Source organism: Cricetulus griseus, chromosome 5 (genome assembly GCF_003668045.3).
Source record: "Cricetulus griseus strain 17A/GY chromosome 5, alternate assembly CriGri-PICRH-1.0, whole genome shotgun sequence".
NCBI lineage: Eukaryota > Metazoa > Chordata > Mammalia > Rodentia > Cricetidae > Cricetulus > Cricetulus griseus.
The window spans coordinates 53,240,666-53,262,007 of record NC_048598.1 but is presented as its reverse complement, the minus strand read 5'-3'; the positions used below and the strand labels follow the sequence as shown (position 1 = coordinate 53,262,007).

Sequence of the window (21,342 nt, the reverse complement as noted above, 5' to 3'; positions counted from 1 at the left end):
CAGAGAGGATTCTGGGAAGAAGAAAAGTGGAGTCTCCAGCCAGACATGGAGGAAACAGCATGGACGGTACAGAGAGATGAAGTAAAGAGCCACACCACAGAACACAGATGAAAATAAATGGGTTAATTTAAATTATAAGAGCTAGGGGGACAAGCCTAAGCTAAGACCAAGATTTCATAATTAATAGTAAGTCTCTGTATTGTTATGTTTTTGTGAGCTGGTGGCCCAAAGTCTGCTACAAGGTAACACAGTCACAGGTTCTGGCAGTAGCACAGGGACCTTTGATAGCCATGCTGGTATTCTTATCACACTCTGACAGCTCAGAGAGCTCCTTGCTACCTTACCATCAAAGCTTCACCGCCATCCTGGGCTCTCCTGGCTCGTGGTCTAACTTTCCCACTAGCTATTGCATTCTTTTTTTCCCAACAACAAAGCTCTTACTATCCTAAATTGTAACAGCTGGTTAAACATTGTTTTCTTTGTGGTGTTTAAGTTCTACAAGAGCAGAGTCAAGGTTTGCCTCCACCCTCCCCTAAACAGCCTGCGTGTCTAGCATAGGACCCGACACAATAATATGCCAGGGGAGGAAAACTCTTCTGTGGCACATGGTTCTCCTTGCTAAATTACATTCTGGTCATGCGACTATCCCTCCATCCAGGAACCCCAATCCCTTAAAGCCTAAGAGACTCTTAGCTAAAGAAACTGGTACCCAGAGAGGGAAGGCGTGGTCTCTGGGGTAACACAGGTGATTTCTTCCCTGAAGGACTGAGGCCAAAGCTCAATTGTCCTCACTGTAGTGGCCCTGGGCTCTGATGACTGCACTTTGCTGCACTGTCTCAATTTGCCAGGTCTTTAGAGCCAGTGTAGGCTAATGAGGCACAGCCCCCTGCAGACCACACCTACTAACCCTGTTTTATTCTCCCTAGGTTGTTGTCTTAGTGTGTGTGTGTGGGGGGGGGGGGGGGTAATAGTGACTGGGTCCTTTAGTTCCCTGTAAAACATGTGGCTCTTTAAATATTTTCAGACTGTAAATAAGCACAATCAACCTTGATCTTGTTTTTAAATTGTTATTGTTGTTACTAGCTTCATTTCCAAAAGGCTTTCCCTGAAACAGGAAGATAGTATAACGCGAGGAAGAACAAAGCACTCTGGGAGGAGTTGGCAGGACCCTCCGAGATAGATCTTCGGTTCTCTGTAGGAAAGGCAGACAGTCCCTTTTCTTGCTAGGTCCTGGTAGAGAAATGTCTTCCTCTCCCTAGAGTGGGAGCCTCCAGGACCAGGCGAAGGTGGGACTTGTTGTCTTGACGACTAGCGAGGTTGGGCTGAGCGGCGGCTCTAGCAGCCAATAGAAACTGGAGGGGTGGGGCTTGCTGGTCTGTGGAGGCTGCGGCGGAGCTTGCAGGTTGGTGGACCGCGCTTTGGGGGAGGGGTGCCGGGGGTCGCAGGGACACTGGGGGTTCCCGGCCGCCCCAAATCCTTAGGCAGGGTGTGCAGTGCCCTTGGCAGTCGGAATCGGGGCTTTTCGTTGGTCCCGAGCGGCGCTACGGGGGCAGTGGAGGCAGAGAGGTGGGAGGCGAGGGTAGGAGCGGGGCCTGCTGGTGACGGGATCTGGGGGCTCCGGGAGGCTGTAACCCCAGAAGACTCCCGCTGCTCGTGCACGGGAAGCTCCTGAGAGCTGGACTTGGGGAGCGAAAGGTTTAGAAGGCCCAGGAATCCTGGAACTCAGCCCCCTTGCGTCGTCTGGCAAAGCTGTAATGGGGCCGAGCTGTGTTGTGACCACCTTCCCTTCTTCCGACTCCATGTTTCTTTTTATCCCCCTAGGCGTCTAGTCTTGCTGGCTCAGCAAGCCTGATAAGCATGAAGCTGCTGTGTTTGGTGGCTGTGGTGGGGAGCTTGCTGGTGCCCCCAGCTCAAGCCAACAAGGTGAGGGAGGTGAGCCAGCAGCACCTTGTTGCTCTAGCACCGGGCCTGCGGGGCTTTAGCAGCACCACTCTTTGCCCCTCACCCACCCGAGGACCACACTTGGAGGACCTTACCTGGGGCAAGCTGCAGGCCTTCCCTAGGGGTGTAGGGAACACAGGGTTTGGAGCACCACACCGCACAGGTTTCAGACCAGACTGGCCCTCGGCGGAATTCCCCACAAGCAAGAAAGTTTGTTTAGAGCAGTTACCCAAGTTCTCCATGTCTTCCTTTGCCCTAAGTAAAAACAGCTGTGTTCGAATCTGCTGCTCTATTTGGGGATAATCAAATCACATAACGTTGTAAAGTGCTCTCTGAGTGTAAAGGCATGCACAGATGGTGGTTTCTGCTTCCAGCTGACACAGCTTCGTGGTACACTCCTGAGATTGCTCCCATTCCTTAGGGCTGGAGGACCAGCAGCTGGGTTTGGATGCTCTCTCTTTGTAACAGAGGTCCTATGGCTTTAGATTCTGAGGGTCACCAAGATATTGAGTAGCAGGGCTTGCTTCTTTGCCCTGAAGGAATTCCTGGAGGGAGCCTGCCCATGGAAACACCCACTTTTCTTTATTCAACCCTTCCTCCATCCTAACCTAGGGAGTTAAGACAGATTTGGGGGGAATTCTGGCCCACCTACCCCACCAGACAGAAAATACACAAGTGTGGGCCTCAGGGTTGAGGCCTGTCACTTTGCTTGCTGTATGTCCTGCCTCAGGCAACTTCTGTTTCTTTTGATACCAGAGAGGTTCCTATCTTGAGGCCCCTGTGATGTGGCAGCCTTCCTATAGAGATAGTCCTCCTTGAATTGGGGATGGGAAAATTCAAAAGCATACATATGTACCTCACAGAACAGGACACAAAACTGAAGTGTGCTAGCCTGCCCAGAATCTGAACCCAGGCAGGGTCTTTCCTGCTATTTACTCTTTGTCTTTCTTCCAGAGCTCTGAGGATATCCGGTGCAAATGCATTTGTCCACCTTACAGAAACATCAGTGGGCACATTTACAACCAGAATGTGTCTCAGAAGGACTGGTAAGGCAGTGTAAATGGCTGGCCCTTGGCACAATCACCTGGCTGAAATGATCAGGGCTTTCCTAGACTTCCTATTCTAGAGATAAATTACCCATTTCTGTGGAGTGCCTGCAAAAGAATATTTTGTCCTTAACCATTTGATAACAAAACCCAGGGATCTTGAATTACAGCTTGGGGGGGGCAGTGTTGGATTTTGTTTTCGATTTCAGTTGATGTGAAGAGTGGTGGTAGATAAGTGGGAGGGGCAGGTGTACATAGTATATACCTCGGTACTTTTGCAAACCTGTGTGCTTTGCTGGTTTCATAGCAACCTTCTAATGTAAATAGAGTAGATGCTGTTCCCATTTTATAATTGCATAGACTCAGGTCCAAACAAAGATCTTACGTTGTGCTCCTTGTGTCTCTGGTCTTGAATTCATTTCTTAGCCCCTTACTTAAAAAAGCACAAATAACCAAGAATGCATTCAGGTAAAGAATGTGAAGGTGAAAGGAAGAATAAATACTGTGTTCTAGAAGGAATAGTTTAAGGAGCTAGAATCTCCCTGAAAAGGGAGAGACCTGGGGACATTCCGTGAATGTTCAAGATTGGGAGAACAGCTGCTGAGGGGAAGGGGCATTTGGGATTGGAACCACGAAGGCTTGGGATGATCACATAGTGTAGACGGAAGGCCAGTGGATGGGATGACAGCTTCAGGGAGTCAGCCTCAGTGTGAGTGAGGGAAACATTGCCAGTGCTGGAAGGATGGGAAGCTTCATCCTTGAAGACATCACGGGGTAAGGTCAAGGTGTATGCAGTGAATGGGGGTGGGGGCCAAGGTTGCTACTACCTGTGCATCAGGGAATCACTAGGTGCGCTTTAAGAAAATTTGCAGTTCCGACAGTCTCCTGCCAAGATTTTGATTCAGCAAATATGGTAGCATCTGTCAGAAGAGTAACCTTTGCTTGGAGTCCTTGAGGTGCTCATGATGCCATTGATCCAGAGCACATTTGAGAGTTTTCAGATTCGTAGCAGTTGAATTTTCTGAAAGCCAGTGTTTGTGCATGTTTAGACTCTGGATCCAACTTTTCTGGACCCAAGTCTAGCTTTTTCATTTGTTCATCGTGATTTAGATTACTTAATCCCCACTGTACTTTGGTTTACTTTCTTAATTTTTATGTATATATTTATGTATTGGTGGATGTGTTTGCCCACTTGTCAGGTCACTATGTGTATACAGTGCCTGTGGAGGCCAAAAGAAGGCATCAGATCCCTTGGAAGGGGAAGTTTTAAACAGTGGTGCTGGGATCAAACCCAGGTCCTTTGAGAGAATACCCAGTGGTCTCAAACACTGAGCCATCTCTCCAGCCTCACATTGATTTCCTTATGAGTAAAGCATGGTATTACTTTGAGTATGAAGTGTTGGTGTTTATGTAAATTTATATAGCACTTAGAGTGATACCTGCACATGCTAAGTGCTATATAAATGTTAGCTGATAATAATAATAATAATAATAATGTATTATTATTCCTTCCTAGAGGTTATATAGTCAAATTTATGCTATAGCCCTGGAAAACAGGGCCTTCTTCTAAAACACTAGTCTCATTCTTGTACTTTGATTGACCTGATGATCCTAAAATAGTGGAGGTCTGGGAGGGACCCCAGCGGCTTCCAGTCATCAGCAGGGACACTACACTGACTCGACTTCCTTCACACAGGCAGATTCTGCTACTGGCAAATTTTAGCCACACTGTCTTGGGGGTTATAAGATGTCCTGGAAACACAATGCTTGCCGAGAGGATGGGGTCTGGCCTAAGCCTTTCAAGCTGCAGTTTGTCCCTTCCCTTTGGAGGAAGACTTGGGGGCTGTTGGTGAGCAGTCTCACATGGAGAACCTATGGCACAGCATGTCAGGTAGACTCGGATGCTTGGAGGTGAGACCCCAGGATTTTAGGGCCCAACAGCACTGATCTGCGTGAGAGCCACCACATATTTATTTACTCGGCACCCCTTGGTAGAGTGGGGATAGACATTGGTCCTAGCATCTTAGTGGTAGGGCTAGAGTTAGAGATATCTGAGTCTTCAGGTCCTGAGTCCCAAGGGTCCCCTGCTGGTGTTCAGATTGAGGTCAGCACCCAGTGTCATAGCTGTGTTGTGTATTCTTGTATTTCTGGCATTCTGCCATCCAGTATTGAAAGTATATAATCACAGGCATATAAAAAGGCCCTCTCGGTGGGTTTGTTAAATATCTCACAGACAAGTCCCAAGGCTGACTTGTTAAAGTAGGATCCTTCTACAAACACAGTCTTGTCAGGGATCACACGCTGTGTGAGGTGTGAAATCAGAACTTCACTGACTGAGTGGTCCTGCAAACCCTTCCTTACCCACCACCTGCCTCCTACACAGCACTTCTAATGCTACCCAAAAGGGCACAGTTTGAAAGACACCAATCAAGCTTAGCTTCCATTATCAATGAAGAGACAGGCCAGAGAAGTTAAGTAAGTCACCTGACATCACAGTCTAAGTAGAAGAGTGGAGAATTGTACCCAGCTTGTCTTTCTCCTTCTTGTTCTTCCTGAAATGTTTCCTGCCCGGTCCCTTTCTTAGGAAGGAAAACTTTCTTAGGGAAACAAGAAAGTATGTAGGGTTTTAGGGAAACAAGAAAGATGTAGGGTTTCAGTGACTCCCTAGAGAACCAAAAAGGATGGTTCCCATATTACTGTTTCCCATATCCCCTTGCTGACTATTTCCCTCAGTTTCAGGGTCCCAAATTGAAGAACTAAAGATGGCATTCTAACACTACATTTTGGACGTGTAGGGGCATTCACAGTGCCTATTGTAGCCATGGAGTAGCCTTTCTGATCCAGAGCCCCATGTGGCTCAGGAAAGGGAGGACTCTGCCCCCAAGAGGCTTAATTGCTAGAGAAGGGAGGGTGGCATTCACTCTGGGCAGGAACGATGAGAGATCAATGTTTTAGTTTTTAGACACAGTCTCAAAAAATTCAGGACAGCCTTGAACTCAAGATTCCCTGGCCTTAGTTTCCTGAGCACTAGGATTACAGGTGTGCATCATAGTGTTTAGCTCATGATGAACAATGGAAACTAGCCTTGTCTGTGAGTGATTCCCAGAGAAGGTGACATGCAGGGCCTAGAGGCAGTACCCTGAAGAACAGCAAGGAGACACCTACTGCTGTAGGAGATAGATTGTTAGAGCTGCTACCCAGAGGTGGAACCAGGATCTTCAGGGGTCTAGAGAACTGATGGGGGCCACATACTAGCCTTAAAAAGAAATAGAGTCTTTGAAAGGACCTTCCACTCTTATGCCAATGCGTGTTCTTGAGTATCCTTGGGGCCTCTCAGAAACTCAGCCCGACAGCTTGACTGGCAGGTAACTATCAGGCCTGATTATATTCAGGAAGCCATTTTTGACTTCTGCAGAACATTTATTAGTACTGGAAGAACCTTTTTAAAGTGACTTGGGTCTTCATGTGTTAACCACAGCATCTCACACAAGGGGATAGGGGACACACAGTGACAGGTGGGCTAACTACCCACTGTAACAGGATGCCTGGTTCACCTTTTTGAACCTCTGAGGGGTTTATTTTCTTCCCAGTTAGAGTGGTTTTCCTTTGAGGTCTTTTGGTTAGAAACCTGCAGATCCAAGGAAGTCCAGGAATGAGGCCCAACTGCACAGACAGGCTCAAGCCTGGCTGAGACGGAGTCAACCACACTTGGTGGCCAAAGCCTCACAAGCATGGTGGAGCTGCCACTTTTTCTGTCCTGGACTTGTTTCCCTCATTTCAATGCAAAACCTGCCCACATTGCTGAGGGGCACTGCTGGTGACATGGGAACTCACTCTTAGCATTTGGCACTCACTCACTGAGCCCTGGCCAGTACCATGCTCAACACAAGGGATATGGAGACATGTAAGATATAACTTCTGTTTTCGTGGGACTTTATATATACTGGATGGAGTAGTACAAATCAAGGGTTAGGAGCTGTGTGGTGGGGATGAGGCAGGGGAACTGGCAGTATGGATGGGAGGTCAGGCCTTAGGGTTGAATCATCTGTGTGGAGAAGGATATTCATGGAGCCACACAGTCCAAGCTTCATGTGACTCCCTTGAGACTAGTCCACAGGTCAGTCTGGCTCTAAGATGGGGTAGGGAGAGTGGCAGTTTAGGCTGTGGATTGGACCTGAGAGAGGCTGTGAAGACCTGATAGAACAGTTCGTTTGCCTGGGCCTTGGATGAGCTGTGGAGGCACCAGTTGGTTTTAAGTTGAAGAATGATGTGACAGGAGTTCCACTTGGGTATGGCCACTTGGTACTGTCACTTGGCCACCATGGGAAGGTAGTTCTAGGCAGGACTAAAGAGGGGACTTTACCAGGGAAAGATCATGAGAACTTCAGCTGAGATGTACCGGTGGGAGGGAATAGAGAATGTGGATTTTAGACATTTTTAGGGTGTAAATCCTGGGTATTTGGTGGATTTGCAAGTGAAGAAAAAGTACTGTTAAAGACAACTCCCAGGTTTGACTTGTCTGGCAGAAAAGGTACTGCAAGTTTCTTCTCTGCTACTCCCATCTCAGAAGTACAGATCCCACAGCCAGTGTGCAAGACTGAGGACCAGGGGCCTATGTGGCATTTATGGCTCCAGTGGGGCAGCCAAGTGGTGATCGCAGTCATCAATGGACCTAAAAATTATGACTGTATAATAGGATAGAAGGCCTGCTGAGAGATTGAGATTGGAGACCCCTGAGTTGAGTGCAACCTGCTGGAACAGATGATGCCACCGGGGGAAGCAGCACAAAAGGAGAAGGCAGCTGAGCATGGGGCTTTAGGACCATCGATGAGTATGGTGCTAGCACCAAGATACACTGGACAGACCGTTGGCTGGGAAAGGGGTTCTGCCCTTCCTGGGAGTGCCTGTCTATGGCCTTTCCTACCCCTTCAGCACCCTGCCACCTGCTTGCTGGACCTCAAGGCCCTTTGTCAACCCTGCCTGTTTGTGTTGCAGCAACTGCCTGCATGTGGTGGAGCCCATGCCAGTGCCTGGCCACGATGTGGAAGCCTACTGCCTGCTTTGCGAGTGCAGGTACGAGGAACGGAGCACCACCACCATCAAGGTATGCTGGGGTTTGGGGGCTGTATGCATGCATGTGCCCTGTCCCATGGTTTTTTTTTGTTTGTTTGGTTGGTTTTTTTTGTTTTTTGTTTTTTTTTGTTAACATTCCAAAGCCAGTATGCAGAGATGGGACCTGGTTCCTACACCTTTGCGCGAGAGGCTGAGGTATGGGCTCTCTGGCATCTCCATGCAGTGAGAATTAAGAACTTAGAGTTTCGGGCTGGAGAGATGGCTCAGAGGTTAAGAGCACCGACTGTTCTTCCAGAGGTCCTGAGTTCAATTCCCAGCAACCACATGGTGGCTCACAACCATCCCTTATGAGATCTGGTGCCCTCTTCTGGTGTGCAGATATATACATGGAAGCAGAATGTTATATACATATTAAATAAATGAAATCTTAAAAAAAAAAAAAGAAGAAGAAAGTTCATGTTGTTAAAAAAAAAAAAAGAACTTGGAGTTTCTTGAGACTCCATTAACCCTCTAGAGAGACAGGACTGAGTACATGTCAGGGTGCCTGACTATCTGGGTATGATGCACGGTGCTGGGACTAGAAATGGACTCCTAGGGAGGTTGCAGGTTATCCAAGATCAGTCCTCTTCTTGTAGAAAGCCTCCATGACCACATGAGGTACTGGGCATCAGACTCCAGTCTACTTTTTCCTGGACCTCATCCTTGTTAACCGTCTGGGTGAATTGAAGACAGAAGTGATAAATATGGCTGCCCTAAGGGGAATGAAGAAGGGTGCCACAAAGCCCTGTCCATTCTTCTGTCACTAGGCAGGCAGGACTCATCAGACCTTGTCTAGAGGCCATGAAGCCAACCCTCTTAAGCTTGTCCTCTGACAAGTTGAGAAATCGCATCAGAAATAATTCAAATATACCAAGTCCTCCCTTGGGCTCTTGCTTTTGAGGTGTGTTTAAAAAGCAGGTAGTCGGGCTGGAGAGATGGCTCAGAGGATAAGAGCACCGACTGCTCTTCCAGAGGTCCTGTGTTCAATTCCCAGCAACCACATGGTGGCTCACAACCATCCCTTATGAGATCTGGTGCCCTCTTCTGGTGTGCAGATATATACATGGAAGCAGAATCTTGTATACATAATAAATAAATAAAATCTTAAAAAAGGGGGGGGGCAGGTAGTCTTCACAGTGTGCCTCCTACCTGCCTTGTCTGGACTGTAATTCCCTATATTCCCCTCCACCTTTAGCTAAAATAGCTGTCTGTCCTCCCTAGCCCTGTCAGCCTGTGCAGATTGAACTCTGCTCACTCTCCTGCCTGGGGCAGCCTCTCCTGAGCCAGCGCCCTCCCTGATTCTGAATTACCTTTCTAGGTCCCACCCTCTAGAGACCATCTAGATGCCCAAGTTTAGAGCCTGGTGTTGCTGCCTCCCTGTGTGAAAGAGAAGGTGCTTCCAGCATGGAACATATGAGCACAAACTCACAATCTCTCACATTTCATTCCACCTAGGAGCCCCAAGCACATGTGTAGTCTGTCTTCTCCTTGCCCCATTTTGGCTGTAAGCAACAGTTCTGAGTGTCTGCTCTGTTAAAGGGGCCTGAACACAGCTACTGCTGCCCCAGTTCAGAAGGAAGTGAATCCAGCTGCGCTTGGCTTTTGATAAAGCTGAGGATCAAGCTAAATGGTCTAAGATTCTCCTTTTTCTGTGTGTATCCATGTATGTGTGGAGGCGGGGGTAAGCTTTGGTTGTCTTCCTGAATTGCTTTCTGCTTTGTCTTTTGAGACAACCTGGAGCTTACCATTTCAGCTGATGAGCTGGCCAGCAAGCCCTGTCTCTACTCCCCAGGCACATACCATCATGCTTGGTTTTTTTGCTCTGTTTTGTTTTTATGTGGGTGTTGGGGAATTAAACTTGTATCCTCAAGCTTACACAGCAAGCACTTTCCTGACATCTTCCCAGCCCCCATAGTTGGTTGGTTTGTTTTAAACCCCTTTTTACAGTCAGGGCTATCACTGGGATCAGAAATCAGCAATGACTAGGCGTTTTAGGGGGTAGAAAAAGCATTTGAGGTGGAGTCAGCAAAGTTGGGCCTAGTGTCATCTCTACCATTTACTAGCCTTGCGGTCCTGGGTGAATTCTTTGGCCTTGTGGTTCCAGTGTGGTGATCACAGCCACTTTGGCTGAGTGAAGGTGCTTCCATGGTCCTAACAACTGAGGGATTAGTGACAGGATAGAGAGACCATGAGTGCTGAATGTCATGTAGGGACTCCACTAAATGTCATGGAGTATCCATACTTCACACTGAATTATTAGTCTTTTTGAATCTGCCATTTATTTGGGTTTTTCAAGGTTTCTCTGTGTAGCTTTGGAGCCTGTCTTGGAACTCACTCTGTAGATCAAGCTGGCCTCAAACTCACAGAGATCTGCCTGCCTCTGCCTCCAGAATACCAGGATCAAAGGCATGCACCATTACCACCAAGCCTTTAATTTTTTAAATTCAACTTTTATGTCTTTAAGCCTGGTGGTGGTGGCACACACCTTTAATGCCAGCACTCAGGAAGCAGAGGCAGGCAGATATTGGTGAGTTTGGCACCAGCCTGGTCTACAGAGTGAGTTCCAGGACAGCCAGTGCTACACAGAGAAACACTGTCCCAAACAACAAAAATAAACAAAATTATGTCTTTATTTGATAGATGTGCATGTGTCATAGCACACATGTGGAGGTCATAGAACAACTTATGAGAGTCAGTTCTCTCCACCATGTAGGCCCCAGAGATCAAACTCAGTCATCAAGCTTGGGGGCAGGAACCTTTATCTGCTGAGCCATCTCGCTGGCCTGGATCTGTCCTTTCCACGAGACACAATTACCCTAGCTTAGAAGGCTCCATATGTGGGAGGTGGGTGAAGTAGTCATCTTAACATGCCTCCCCCACCCTCAGCCCTCGGGGTATCACCTCTTGCTATTCTCCCATCCCTGCATAATGACGTACTATGCGTGGACCCGCACACCCTCTCAGGACACAAGCTGTCCCACTCCTGTCTTGCACCCACAGTGAACCCAGCCTGAGATCCCCGGCTTACAGTTCTTGTCTCTACTCTGGTTTTCTCAGCTGGTCCTTGCTCTACTTTCTCATGAGTCTCTGCTCCTTGGTATAGGCTCTTGTTTAGCCAGCTGACCCTTGCTTCTCATCTCATTTTAGAGCCAGCTTGGGTGTCCAGCAGCAGGCTGCTTCTTCTGTCATCTTGGTTCCTGCTGGAATGTTCCTTGTCATGGAACTGTCTTGGGCTAGCCTAGAGCCTGTGGTGTGGGCCGTTTCCCCTTCCTTCCAGGTCCATACCCCCTCTTAGTACCAATGTCTAACTTGATGGTCACCCGCAGCCAGCATGAATGTAAGACTAGAAATGGGGTCCTGATCTGAATGCTGGATCACAGAATAAGGCTGATGTCTTCCTTAGGTCATCATTGTCATCTACCTGTCTGTGGTAGGGGCCCTCCTCCTTTACATGGCCTTCCTGATGCTGGTGGACCCCTTGATTCGAAAGCCGGATGCTTACACTGAGCAGCTGCACAATGAAGAGGAAAATGAGGTAACCATGGCCCGGAGTTCCCAGCATGTGTGTCTCGAGGCGAAGCCTTAAAGTAGGGGTGCCCCTCCTTCCTGCCCCTGCCATCTTCAGGTTGCTTTTCCCTGTCCATTTTCCCATACTTCACCAAGATAGGGCAGCAAATTGCCCTTTGCCCTTCCAGATGTAGTAGGTGGTGGCCCTGAACTTACCTGGCAGCTGGTACCTGGCACCTGGTCAATACATGGCGTTACTAAGCTGGGCCTAGGAGCGGGGGAGGAGGGTGGTCCCCCCCTCCGGAGCCTCTTGCATGTAGGTACACATGATACGATGCTGCTGACAAGTATATGGAAGACTTGGAGGCTGCAGGTTTATGCTTTTGTTCAGGGATTCTACAAACATCTGTCAAGTGCTTGCTCACTTCAAAGCGTGGCCCTGGGGGCTGGAGGCAGAAGCTGAATCTCAGAAGCCAGAGGGGCCAGGTGGGCGGTGCCCCAGCATCACCATGTACAAATGCAGAATTTGGATTTCTTAGGCTAGGATAGGTACTAGAAGTGGTGGCAAGTAGAGCTGGCCAGGAAGTTCAGCCAGATTAGTGAAGGCAGTAAATATCAAACTAAAGGGGTTTGACTTTATATGATAAGGAAATGGGAACCACTGTACCAGGCTGGCTACATACCTGTCCCAGGGACAAGGTCCCTGAGCTCTGTCCCTGTGGCCTAGATACTACATGGTACAGGAACCTAGGTATGTCCAAATGAGCGCATGGTGGGAATGCGCCTCAGCCATGTCAGCTGATACCTGGAAGAGTACCTTAAAGAACCGGAAGATGGCTGGCTAGCTTAAAAAAGAAAAAGAAAAAGAAAAAAAAAAAAAGGCAGAACATGCCTGCTGCCGTCAGTTTTTGATAGAGAAGAGCTTGGCCCAGGGGACAGAAGGGCCTACAGGTTGGAATGGGAGATTTAAGAGGACCGTGTCGGGAATGTTCTGACGCAGTTGAATGATAACGAGGAGGGCTCCCTTTTAATGTAGTGAGGTGTGGGTCACTGGAGGTGACCAGGCCTAGGCAAAGCTGCACTAGGCAATTACAGTTTTAGAGGTTTTAAAGTTCTGGATTGGAGACAAGAAAAGGCAAGTTCAAATCCAAAGTGAGGGCACCGAGACTCGGGTCTGTGTGAAGCTTCCCATGTGGTAGGATCTAGGCCAGCCCAGACCAGGAGGATAAGGACAGTCTGGGAGGCACAGGGAACTTGCCATTCCCACCAGCCTCCTGCTGGCATGGATTTGGCCAAAGGTGGAGCAGAGGTGAGGAGCCTCATCCCCCTGGAGGTGGGACTAGGGAGGTGGTGGCCCTGACAGTTGGGTGGTCTGTGCTTGAGAGGAAAGCTTGCTTGCCTACCCAGTTATTAATGTAGGTAATAGCAGCTCTGATAGGAGAGAGCATCACTAATAAACATGGGGCGATTAGGGGTAATGTGGTAATTGCAGTCCTGGCCGGGGAATAATTGAGAGATGCAGCCGATGATTACACAGCTTGCGCCATGATTCCCTAGGAATGCATGGCTCTTGGGCATGGCCTTGCCATGTCTCCTGCCATCCTAGATATGGAGCCAGGAGAAGGGTAGTTTGCCGTCTCTACGTCTGCGCCTAGGCCTCTCTCCTCCTCGCTTGGAGCCTATGTGTGGGGAGCCTTGAGGATGTGGTCAGGTCCCGGGAACAGGACCTGAATTAGAGTAGCTTCTTCTGCCTGCACTTTGGCCTGGTGGGAAGGATTCTCTATGAAGGATTGCTCTCTAGCCGTATAAGGGCTGCAGCGGGCTGTCACTGGCAGCCTTAAGGCAGAGCTTATGAGTTCATTTTCTGTCTGTAGAGGACAGGCAGGAGGATACCTGCCCTGCCGCCTCCTACCCAAGGCTTCTAATACATAGAGCATTGTATTTAGTTTCTTGGAGGCTCTGACCTGAAGTCAGCTTGCTCTGGTTGGTCCAACACATAGGATTTGGGGTGGGGATGGATGCACAGGATTAGTTTCAGGATGAGTACCCTCAAAATGAACAGAAAATACAGTGTTCTCATTACATGGCATCCCTGTTCCACCTCCTGACTTCCTGTTATTCTGCATAGCGTCCAGGCATAGGTGCCTGTGGCTCAGCGGCTCCCATCCTCTCCCACTGTGTTCTGAAATCCTACAGGCAATACTGTGGGGAGATTTGGCCTGTCCACAGCCCCAAGACAGCCAAAACCAGTTGCATGGGCCAGTGCCACACAAGCAGGCAGTTAAGATGACTTTGTGGTATGACAGTCTTTCTGAAGCTGGGTACCTTGGGAAAATCCTCTTTAAGGTCTGGTAAAACAGGACATCTTTAGTAAAAGAGGTCTCTGCGTTAGGAGGGCTGGCTTCCTAGCAGAGAGGGACTTTGAATGCAGCTCAGAGGGCTGGTGGGAGAGGGAGTTCTGTACCTTGTCAGGGAGGATGGTGGGCCCTGAGCTGGAAATGGCTTAAGGGTGCCTTCTTACAGGGACGTTTGACAACTCTAGTCCTGGATGGTGAGAGACTGTCTACTGCCCCCACAGTCTGCATGGGAGGAAGGTCCCCATGGTTGCCTCCTGAGCGACTACAAAGCCAGGGCCTTGGCTGTGTCTCTGGGCTGACTAGTATCCTGGACAGTATTTCCCTAAGGAGGCCTCCCCTGACCCAGAGGGACTTTAACTTTCAGCTCAAAAAAGAGAAAGTTGGAGTGAGCCCTGGGGGGGAGAGGGGGAGAGGGGGGTCCTTGAAAGGTCATGTGAACTTATACAGCCAATGGCCTCAGAAAGAAGAGTGTTCTCAGGGGCTTCCCTTCCCCTCTCCCAGGAGCCTGGCACCTATGCACAGGTGAGATTTGATAGCCAGAATCTTTGTCAGGATTAGGGGCTCCTTGGCTCCCTCACCTCCAATTCTGTAGGTAGGAGCTCTTCTGCTAGGGGTAGGAAGCCTGGCAAAGAAAGGGAGGCATCCCCCCATAGCACAGCCCTGTCCACAGAGGAGATGAAAGCCTGCTGTGTTCCCTTTGAAAATGCTGGCAGAGCCTCAGTGGGCCTGGCTGCTGGGCGCTGCCTCCCCGGATTCCAGTGGCATTAGGCCTAATCCCTGGGCTCAGACGCCCTTTGAAAAGAGGAAGCCAGTATGTTTGTGGGGACAGAAATGGCAACAGAGCTGTTTTAGATGTACAGAACTGGTCCCCTTTGAAGAGGGAGAAATGAGGGTTTCTCTGTGGCTCTAGCTGTCTCCGCCACTCACCCCTGAGCTCTGACAGGGTCTTCAAAGTTCTCACCCCAGTGTGGGGGCCGTGGATAGAGTTAGTTCTGAGATCTGTGGGAGGGAGTGTACAAGGAAAACAAAAACCAAGAATAAGGATGGTGGGAACTATGGACATAGAGGGCTAGACTAAGAGGAGACCAGGGTTTCTGAAGAAGGGCCTATCTTCTGTTCACAGATGGTTGCGTGGGATGTGCTGAGAACCCTAGGCCCCCGGGGTCTGGAAAACTTTGGTGCGAGCTGTTCCAGTGGCCCTCACCCTGATGATAGAATAGAATAGGAAAATGGCTGTTCAAGAGATGCTTCTAGAACATCTTGGGGCTGCACTGCACAGCACTTGAGGGTAGCCCTAGTTGGGGTCCCACTCTTCTACTCACTGTCCTTGCTACTGATCTCAGGGAGTAGTTTTCTATACCTGGAGTAGACACAGTAGCTCTTACCTCAGTGTCAGTGTTGGGATCAGGCACTGAAGGCTGTTGCAGGAACTTGAGTGTTCTTGCCTGGAGAGATGGGCCTCTGGCCACAAGTCACCTGCTGCCACTTGTCTTTGATCTAACCGGAGTGAGTTGTTCCTGCTCTTTTGGTTGTCCATATGATTTCCTCTTGGGAAAAACCAGCCAAAGACAGATAGCTACTGAGTCCTAAGACAGGAAATACAGTGTGTGTGCAAATTTCAACATGGTCCCACGCAGCCATGTGACCTTGGGTACAAGATGATTCCTCCTTCAGAGTCTAAGTTGCTTTGTTCACAGTGGAGGTGACATTAACTGTTTGCCAGTAGATGACCCCACAAGTAAGCCCTGTGAAGTGACTGAGAAAGCATGGTATATGGTGGTGTATGCCTGCCAGGGTCACATTGGTCTGGTTACCTGGGGACCTCTTGGGAATCATGCATATCCATTTACCACTGCGTGTGGGGGGTTGGGTGGGAGTGGGGCTCCACCCCCCCAACCGTCCCCTGCATTCCTCAGACCCAGCCCTGAAGGGAGAAGGCATAGAGGTGATGACTTCCTTGCCCCACACCCACCCACCACAATCACCTGTCAGCCTACTGCTGAGCAGGCAGGAGTAAGGCCCTCTGTGGGTCTTTTCTTGGGAATAGATATGGATGCTCTAATACCTTTCAGTCAGACTGTTAGCCATGGGGACGCGGAGCCTCTTGACAGCAGCTTTCCCCCACTTGGAAGTGGTTGGTTGAGACGTCGTATGGGCACCCACAATTGGAACTGTGGTAGTGCAGTGAGCTGTAACCCACTCCCTTAATGCCCTGCTCTGGCTCTGTCCTGGCTCCCATTTCCTCAGACAACCCAAGAGCAGAGCTGCAGCCTTCCCACCGTCCCCGATCTATCCCAGATGAGCCTAGTCCTGCTCTCCCGGTTTTACATCCAGACACTGATTTGCCAGAGCCCTCCAGAGCAACACTGGTCCTAGAATGGACAAGAGTATGAGTGGGGAGGAAAGCAGCCCCTCATGCCCCCACATCTGGTTTGGGGTCTTGGTAGGCCAGGTGTTTCCTAGGCTGGTCGCCCTTTGGTGCCCACTCCAACCTCACATCCATGCTAAGACCAATTTGAGCCAAGCTGTGTTCTTATGGCCACTCAGGCAGTGCAGGCAGCCTGAGGAGGAACAGAGTTAGGTGTTGGCCATGGTGACTCTTAGAGGCAGCTGCTCTGACAGAAGTCTGCCTGCTTTAACTCCTTCCCCTGCCCATTTTCTGATGGGCCCCTGAACCAGTATTTGAGATTCCTCACACAGAACTTGAATGTTTACTATGTCCAGAAGCTGACAAAGTTTCTGCATTCTGTGTCGTTGAGACTGCCTCGGTGTCCCTCTTGTGTGTAGAGACATTGGTTCTGAGAGGTGACTCACCTAAGGTCATGTATCTGGTAGGGACCAAAGCCAGGTTTGTTTAAGTCGGCAGCACTATGCTGAACTCCCAGAGAGGCCACTTATGCCCTCGTTCTGTGCTTGCCAGTTCATTTGACATATGGATCTCCCTGTGACACGCACATCCGTTAGTCATACCATGGTGTTCAAGCACATTCGGTTACTAAAGGGGTTTTATGAGACATGGCTAGGATTTTTGTCTGGGTTTGCTTTTTGGGTTTAGCATGCTGCTACAACCTTATGTGTGCTAGGCAAGTGTTTTATTTACTGCTCAGACCCATCCCCAGCTCCTTAAACATGGGTTATCCTGGGGCAGCATCTCACTAAGTTGTCCCTACCAGCCTTAAACTTGCTATCCTCCTGTTTCCACTCCCTAAGTAGCTGGCATTACAGGCCTGGGCCTCACCTGGCCTGACAATGATGCCCCACTCAGGGTCTTGGGCAGGGATTCCCAGGGACTCTAAGTCACCTTAGAAACAAGTGAGCGCAAGACAAACTGTGCTTCACTGGTAAGACTATCCCATCCCTTTGCAAGCCAGCCACCTCTCCCTCTGCACTGCCAGCTCGGCTATACCTTCGGGCTCCGCCCTGCTCTCCAGCCTGGCAGCCATGTGGCGACAGAAGCTATGCCAGCTCGGGGCATTAGAAGTAAAGTTGCATTTACTGGGCGGCTCTGGGCTTAGAGGGGTGCACTAATCCTTTAAGAGACATGTGGCAGGAGATGAGAGGCGGAGAGAGCTGGAGAGGAAATCCCCATGGGCTGTGGGCCTGGCCCTCGGCTCTAATTCTCCCCCAAAGATCAGCTTTGGGTCCTGCAGGAAATGCATGGGCTCTGGAGCTTCAGAGGCAGAGGGGTAATAATTAAGGGAAGACTGACGACAGAAGTGAAGTGGGTCTCAGAGCAAAGGGGAAGGGGGAACGGGGAGACAGGCTAAGGAGGAGCAGAGCTGCCAAGCAAGCCATGGCCACAGCAGCCCTGGAAATGGGAATGCTGGGATTGAGCCCCAGATTTCCACCCCTGCCAGACTCTAAATGGTGGCCCATCTTCTCTTTTCCAGGAGGAGCAAGCTTGGGTGTGTGTGTGCGTCTGTGTGTTTGTGTGTCTGTGTCTCTGTGTTTGTGTTTGTGTGTCTGTGTCTGTGTGTGTCTATGTGTGTGCCTGTGTACCTGTGTATAGGAGTGTGTCTGTCCATCCATCCACCTGTCCGTCTGCCCAACTGCCCTCTCCAAGAGATCCTGCAGCTCCTTAACAGGCCCCTCTCCCACCTGAAAAAGAGGGAGCGATCTTAGGGTAGCCAGGCCCTGGTCCCTGACCTTCCTGTTGTCCCCTGGGCAGGAGGATAGTTAGGAGAGGGGTACATAGCTTAGTGCCAGTCCTGTGCATTGGGTACATAGCCTTGAAGCCTTGGCCTATATAAGTGAGGTCTTGAGGCCAATACCAGTACTTCTCCTGAGACTGAGAAGTGAGCCTGTGGGGTTACGATGTGACCTAGACTTGAGCCAGCTCTGCTGGAATAACTAGAGCCCCAGAAACTGCTCCTTCTGACTCTTGAAGACACTAAAGCTTTTCTGTCCAGGCACGCTGTCAAGGTCTGCAGATGACAAGGCAAGGCCCTCATGAAGCCCACAATACTTGGGGAATTCAGACTTTAAAAGTGTTCATGGGACATTTGGTTCTACACCAGACTTTAAAGATCATCTGACCCATCCATCCTCATGCCAAATCACTTCCTTTCTCTTTCCAATGCAGGATGCACGCTCCATGGCGGCGGCAGCTGCATCCATTGGAGGACCCCGAGCAAACACTGTCCTGGAGCGAGTGGAAGGTGCTCAGCAGCGGTGGAAACTGCAAGTGCAGGAGCAGCGGAAGACAGTCTTCGATCGGCACAAGATGCTCAGTTAGATGTCTGGCACGGTTGCATCAGGGACCCAGGCCATGGCAACCAGCTTCCGGGGCTGGACAGAGCCAGTGGCCAGTTCCCTTCCCTCATTGCAGTCTTCCCTGGGTCTTCCCTTCAAAAGCCCATGGCATTTGTTCTCCTCCCTCTCTAGAAGTGTACTCGACTGTTATAACTAGGGAGAGTGATTGGGTCTCTGGTCTCTAGTATCTCTGTAGGTCTCCGGGGTGGTAGGGGAGGGAAGGCAAGGCAGAAGGGAACAGAGACATTTGAGGTAGCCACAAGACTGGGTGCAATCCACCCCTTCTTGTTCTTCTCCACTCCTCCAAGCTCCAAATCTTGGGGAATCTTTCTGCTCTTTGGGAGATGGAGCTGTGTCATCAAGAACTCTGTGGGTACCCAGCACTGAACCTGTGCTCCAGGATGCTATGATCCTCACTCCCACTTTCTCCTACTTGACCTGGCCCCAGCCTCAGGAATTGTTCTGGTGCCACTGACCCATGGTGGTCTCCAAAACCCAACTGGAAGCCTCCTTTCCTCTCCTCGGCTCCTGGTCCACCAATGCACGGCAGTGCCCAGGCATGCCAGCATAATTCCCACCACTCCTCAGTGACTGCGACTGCTGAGCCATCAGGTTGGACCATAGGATAGGGAGCTGAGCAGGGGACTTGAATACCATGGCTCCTGTCCTTGGATGACCACGTGTCCCTGAATTTCATTGTACCATGCATGGAGAGAAATGTTTGTCTTTCTGTTGTCTGTAAATCAAGGAAGCCATTAAATTGTTTTATTTCTCAAATGTTTTAGATTTCAAGGGAGATGGGTTCATAAGAAAGTGTAGTGCAAGTGATCTGGTTAGGTGTGCTGTCCCATATAGGGGGCAGAGCATTGTCCTAGGTAGGTTCCGGCAGAGGCAGAGCTTTGCAAAGCCAGGGCTGCCTCTGTCACCTGCTGGGGTACTGCCTGTGCCTGTACACACCACAAGGAGACATAGTGAGCTGGCCTCTGGAAGATGCGTTTGCTTTACCTTTGAAACGTCACAGTGCCTGCCTGATGACACTCTCATACTGTACTGGCACATAAAATGTGTTCCTTGGAAAATGTCCCAAGGCAAAACCCAGGCAGGGGAAGGACTAAGAGGGTGGTCAAGAAAAGTGTGCCCTGGCAGGAAGAGTCATTGGCTTCCAGAGTAGCCGCACGCACAGCAGAGCCCAGCCCAGTTCAGCCCAGAATGTGCGTGGTGGGAGGTGTCAGAGACTCAAGCACAGAGGTGGCACCTATAAGGAGCATTCTGTTGGATTGGAGTTGCAATGTCCTTCAGGGCTGTCCCTGTGCATGGAAGATGTCTGTGAAGCCTTGGGTTCTGGCTAAGGGCTGAAGACAGAACAAACTGAGGTGGGAGTTTCAGTTTGCAAAGATTGCTGAAATTCAGTGCTGCGCCCTGAAGGAAGGGGTATGACTTCTAGAAGGTACATAGAGTGGATATGGAATCGATAAGCTGATCATGGGACCCTGGGCAGGTGTCCTTAACTGGCATAAAGTCCTAGGTGGGGCTAACAGGCACACGATCATGAACGCACAGCTGGCACAGGTTCAACCAGTGTTGGTTACATCCTTCTGCTGCTCGTTAGCCTGGTGTTTCCTCAGCCTCTCCTAGGGCTCATCACTGACTGGGAATCTTGAGATTTTGATGTGCTTATTTCATAAAAGCAGATGAGTGCATTTATTTGCCAGAAACTCATCTGGAGTCTGGAATTGCCAGACCTCCTTTCCAGCCCCTCTGCCGGGAAGAGGCCTTGAGCACTGTTTTTGAGTCCCAGGTAAGTCCTGCAGAGATCTGCCCTGTCTCTGGTAGTTTTAAGAATTTGATGTGAAGCAAGTTCCTGATGCTAGCTAGAAATCAGCCTCAGCATAAGTCCAATATAGGAAAATTTATAAGATTAGAAATGTGTCCACTGCGTTAGGTTTCAATGTAACCAAACATCTAATTGTGTCAGAATTTCATATTTAAAAACAAAGCTGATTTTCAGACATGGATTCCAGAGTGCATGTCATTGGCGGCACCCCCTGCCTCCAGAGAAATTGTAGCCAAGAACGGAAAAGACCTGAAGTAGCACTCTCCATTGTATATCATACGACGGGAAATGAGCACAGCTTTAATGTCCTATGCAGAAATGAGCTTATCAAACCCACCATCGTGCTGCTGTGCAGTGCCTGGTCCCACCTGGGAGAACAGCTGGATGGGTTTCACCTTGCAAACTGAAGCCTTAACTGGCTCTCCATGGGTGGAGGCCAGTCAAAGGGAAGGGAAAGGAGGTGGAGGCTGGTGTTTCCTGTGGCCTATCGCTGCGGTCCTCCCTTGGCCAACAGCGTCACCCTTGTGCCCCTGTTTCTTGGCATCTTCTCTCACACACCTGCCAGCAAAACCAATGCAGCCCAGCACACCTGCCCTGATCCCTTCCTGAGTTACTCAGCACTTTGCTGTAAGAGGTTACATGGAACCATTTCAGGCTCACGGTGTCCCCTGCTAACCCATTCGCCTTGTCTTGAGGCCACTAGCTTGTATTTTCCTCTCCACTTCACAACCAGGTCATTGGGTATGATCTGCAAGACACCTTTTCATTCATACTCCTCTTGACCAGCTTAGCT

At 49.7% G+C, this 21,342-nt stretch overlaps 1 protein-coding gene across 4 annotated transcripts; it reads left to right on the top strand.

Moving 5' to 3' along the window:
• The first annotated feature begins 1,316 nt into the window (after positions 1 to 1,316).
• Tmem9 (transmembrane protein 9) lies at positions 1,317 to 19,492 on the top strand. Of its 4 annotated transcripts, none has more exons than XM_027417495.2 (6): positions 1,317 to 1,402; positions 1,822 to 1,923; positions 2,896 to 2,987; positions 7,983 to 8,091; positions 11,503 to 11,634; positions 18,546 to 19,492. In XM_027417495.2, exons 2-6 carry the CDS (start codon positions 1,858 to 1,860, stop codon positions 18,696 to 18,698), a joined length of 552 nt encoding a protein of 183 aa, XP_027273296.1. In that variant the 5' UTR covers positions 1,317 to 1,402; positions 1,822 to 1,857; the 3' UTR covers positions 18,699 to 19,492. The 4 variants fall into 4 exon arrangements, with proteins under 4 accessions (XP_027273296.1, XP_027273294.1, XP_027273295.1 ...); XM_027417493.2 differs by having other exon boundaries at positions 1,822 to 1,932; XM_027417494.2 differs by lacking the exon at positions 1,317 to 1,402 and adding an exon at positions 1,429 to 1,566 and having other exon boundaries at positions 1,822 to 1,932.
• The last annotated feature ends 1,850 nt before the right edge of the window (positions 19,493 to 21,342 follow it).

Coding starts and splice junctions, on each gene's coding strand:
- Tmem9 (XM_027417493.2), top strand. CDS start 1,858: ATGAAGCTGCTGTGTTTGGTGGCTGTGGTGGGGAGCTTGCTGGTGCCC. Junction 1,933..2,895: donor AAGCCAACAAGGTGAGGGAG/GTGAGCCAGCAG, acceptor TCTTTCTTCCAG/AGCTCTGAGGATATCCGGTG. Junction 8,092..11,502: donor GGAGCACCACCACCATCAAG/GTATGCTGGGGT, acceptor TGTCTTCCTTAG/GTCATCATTGTCATCTACCT.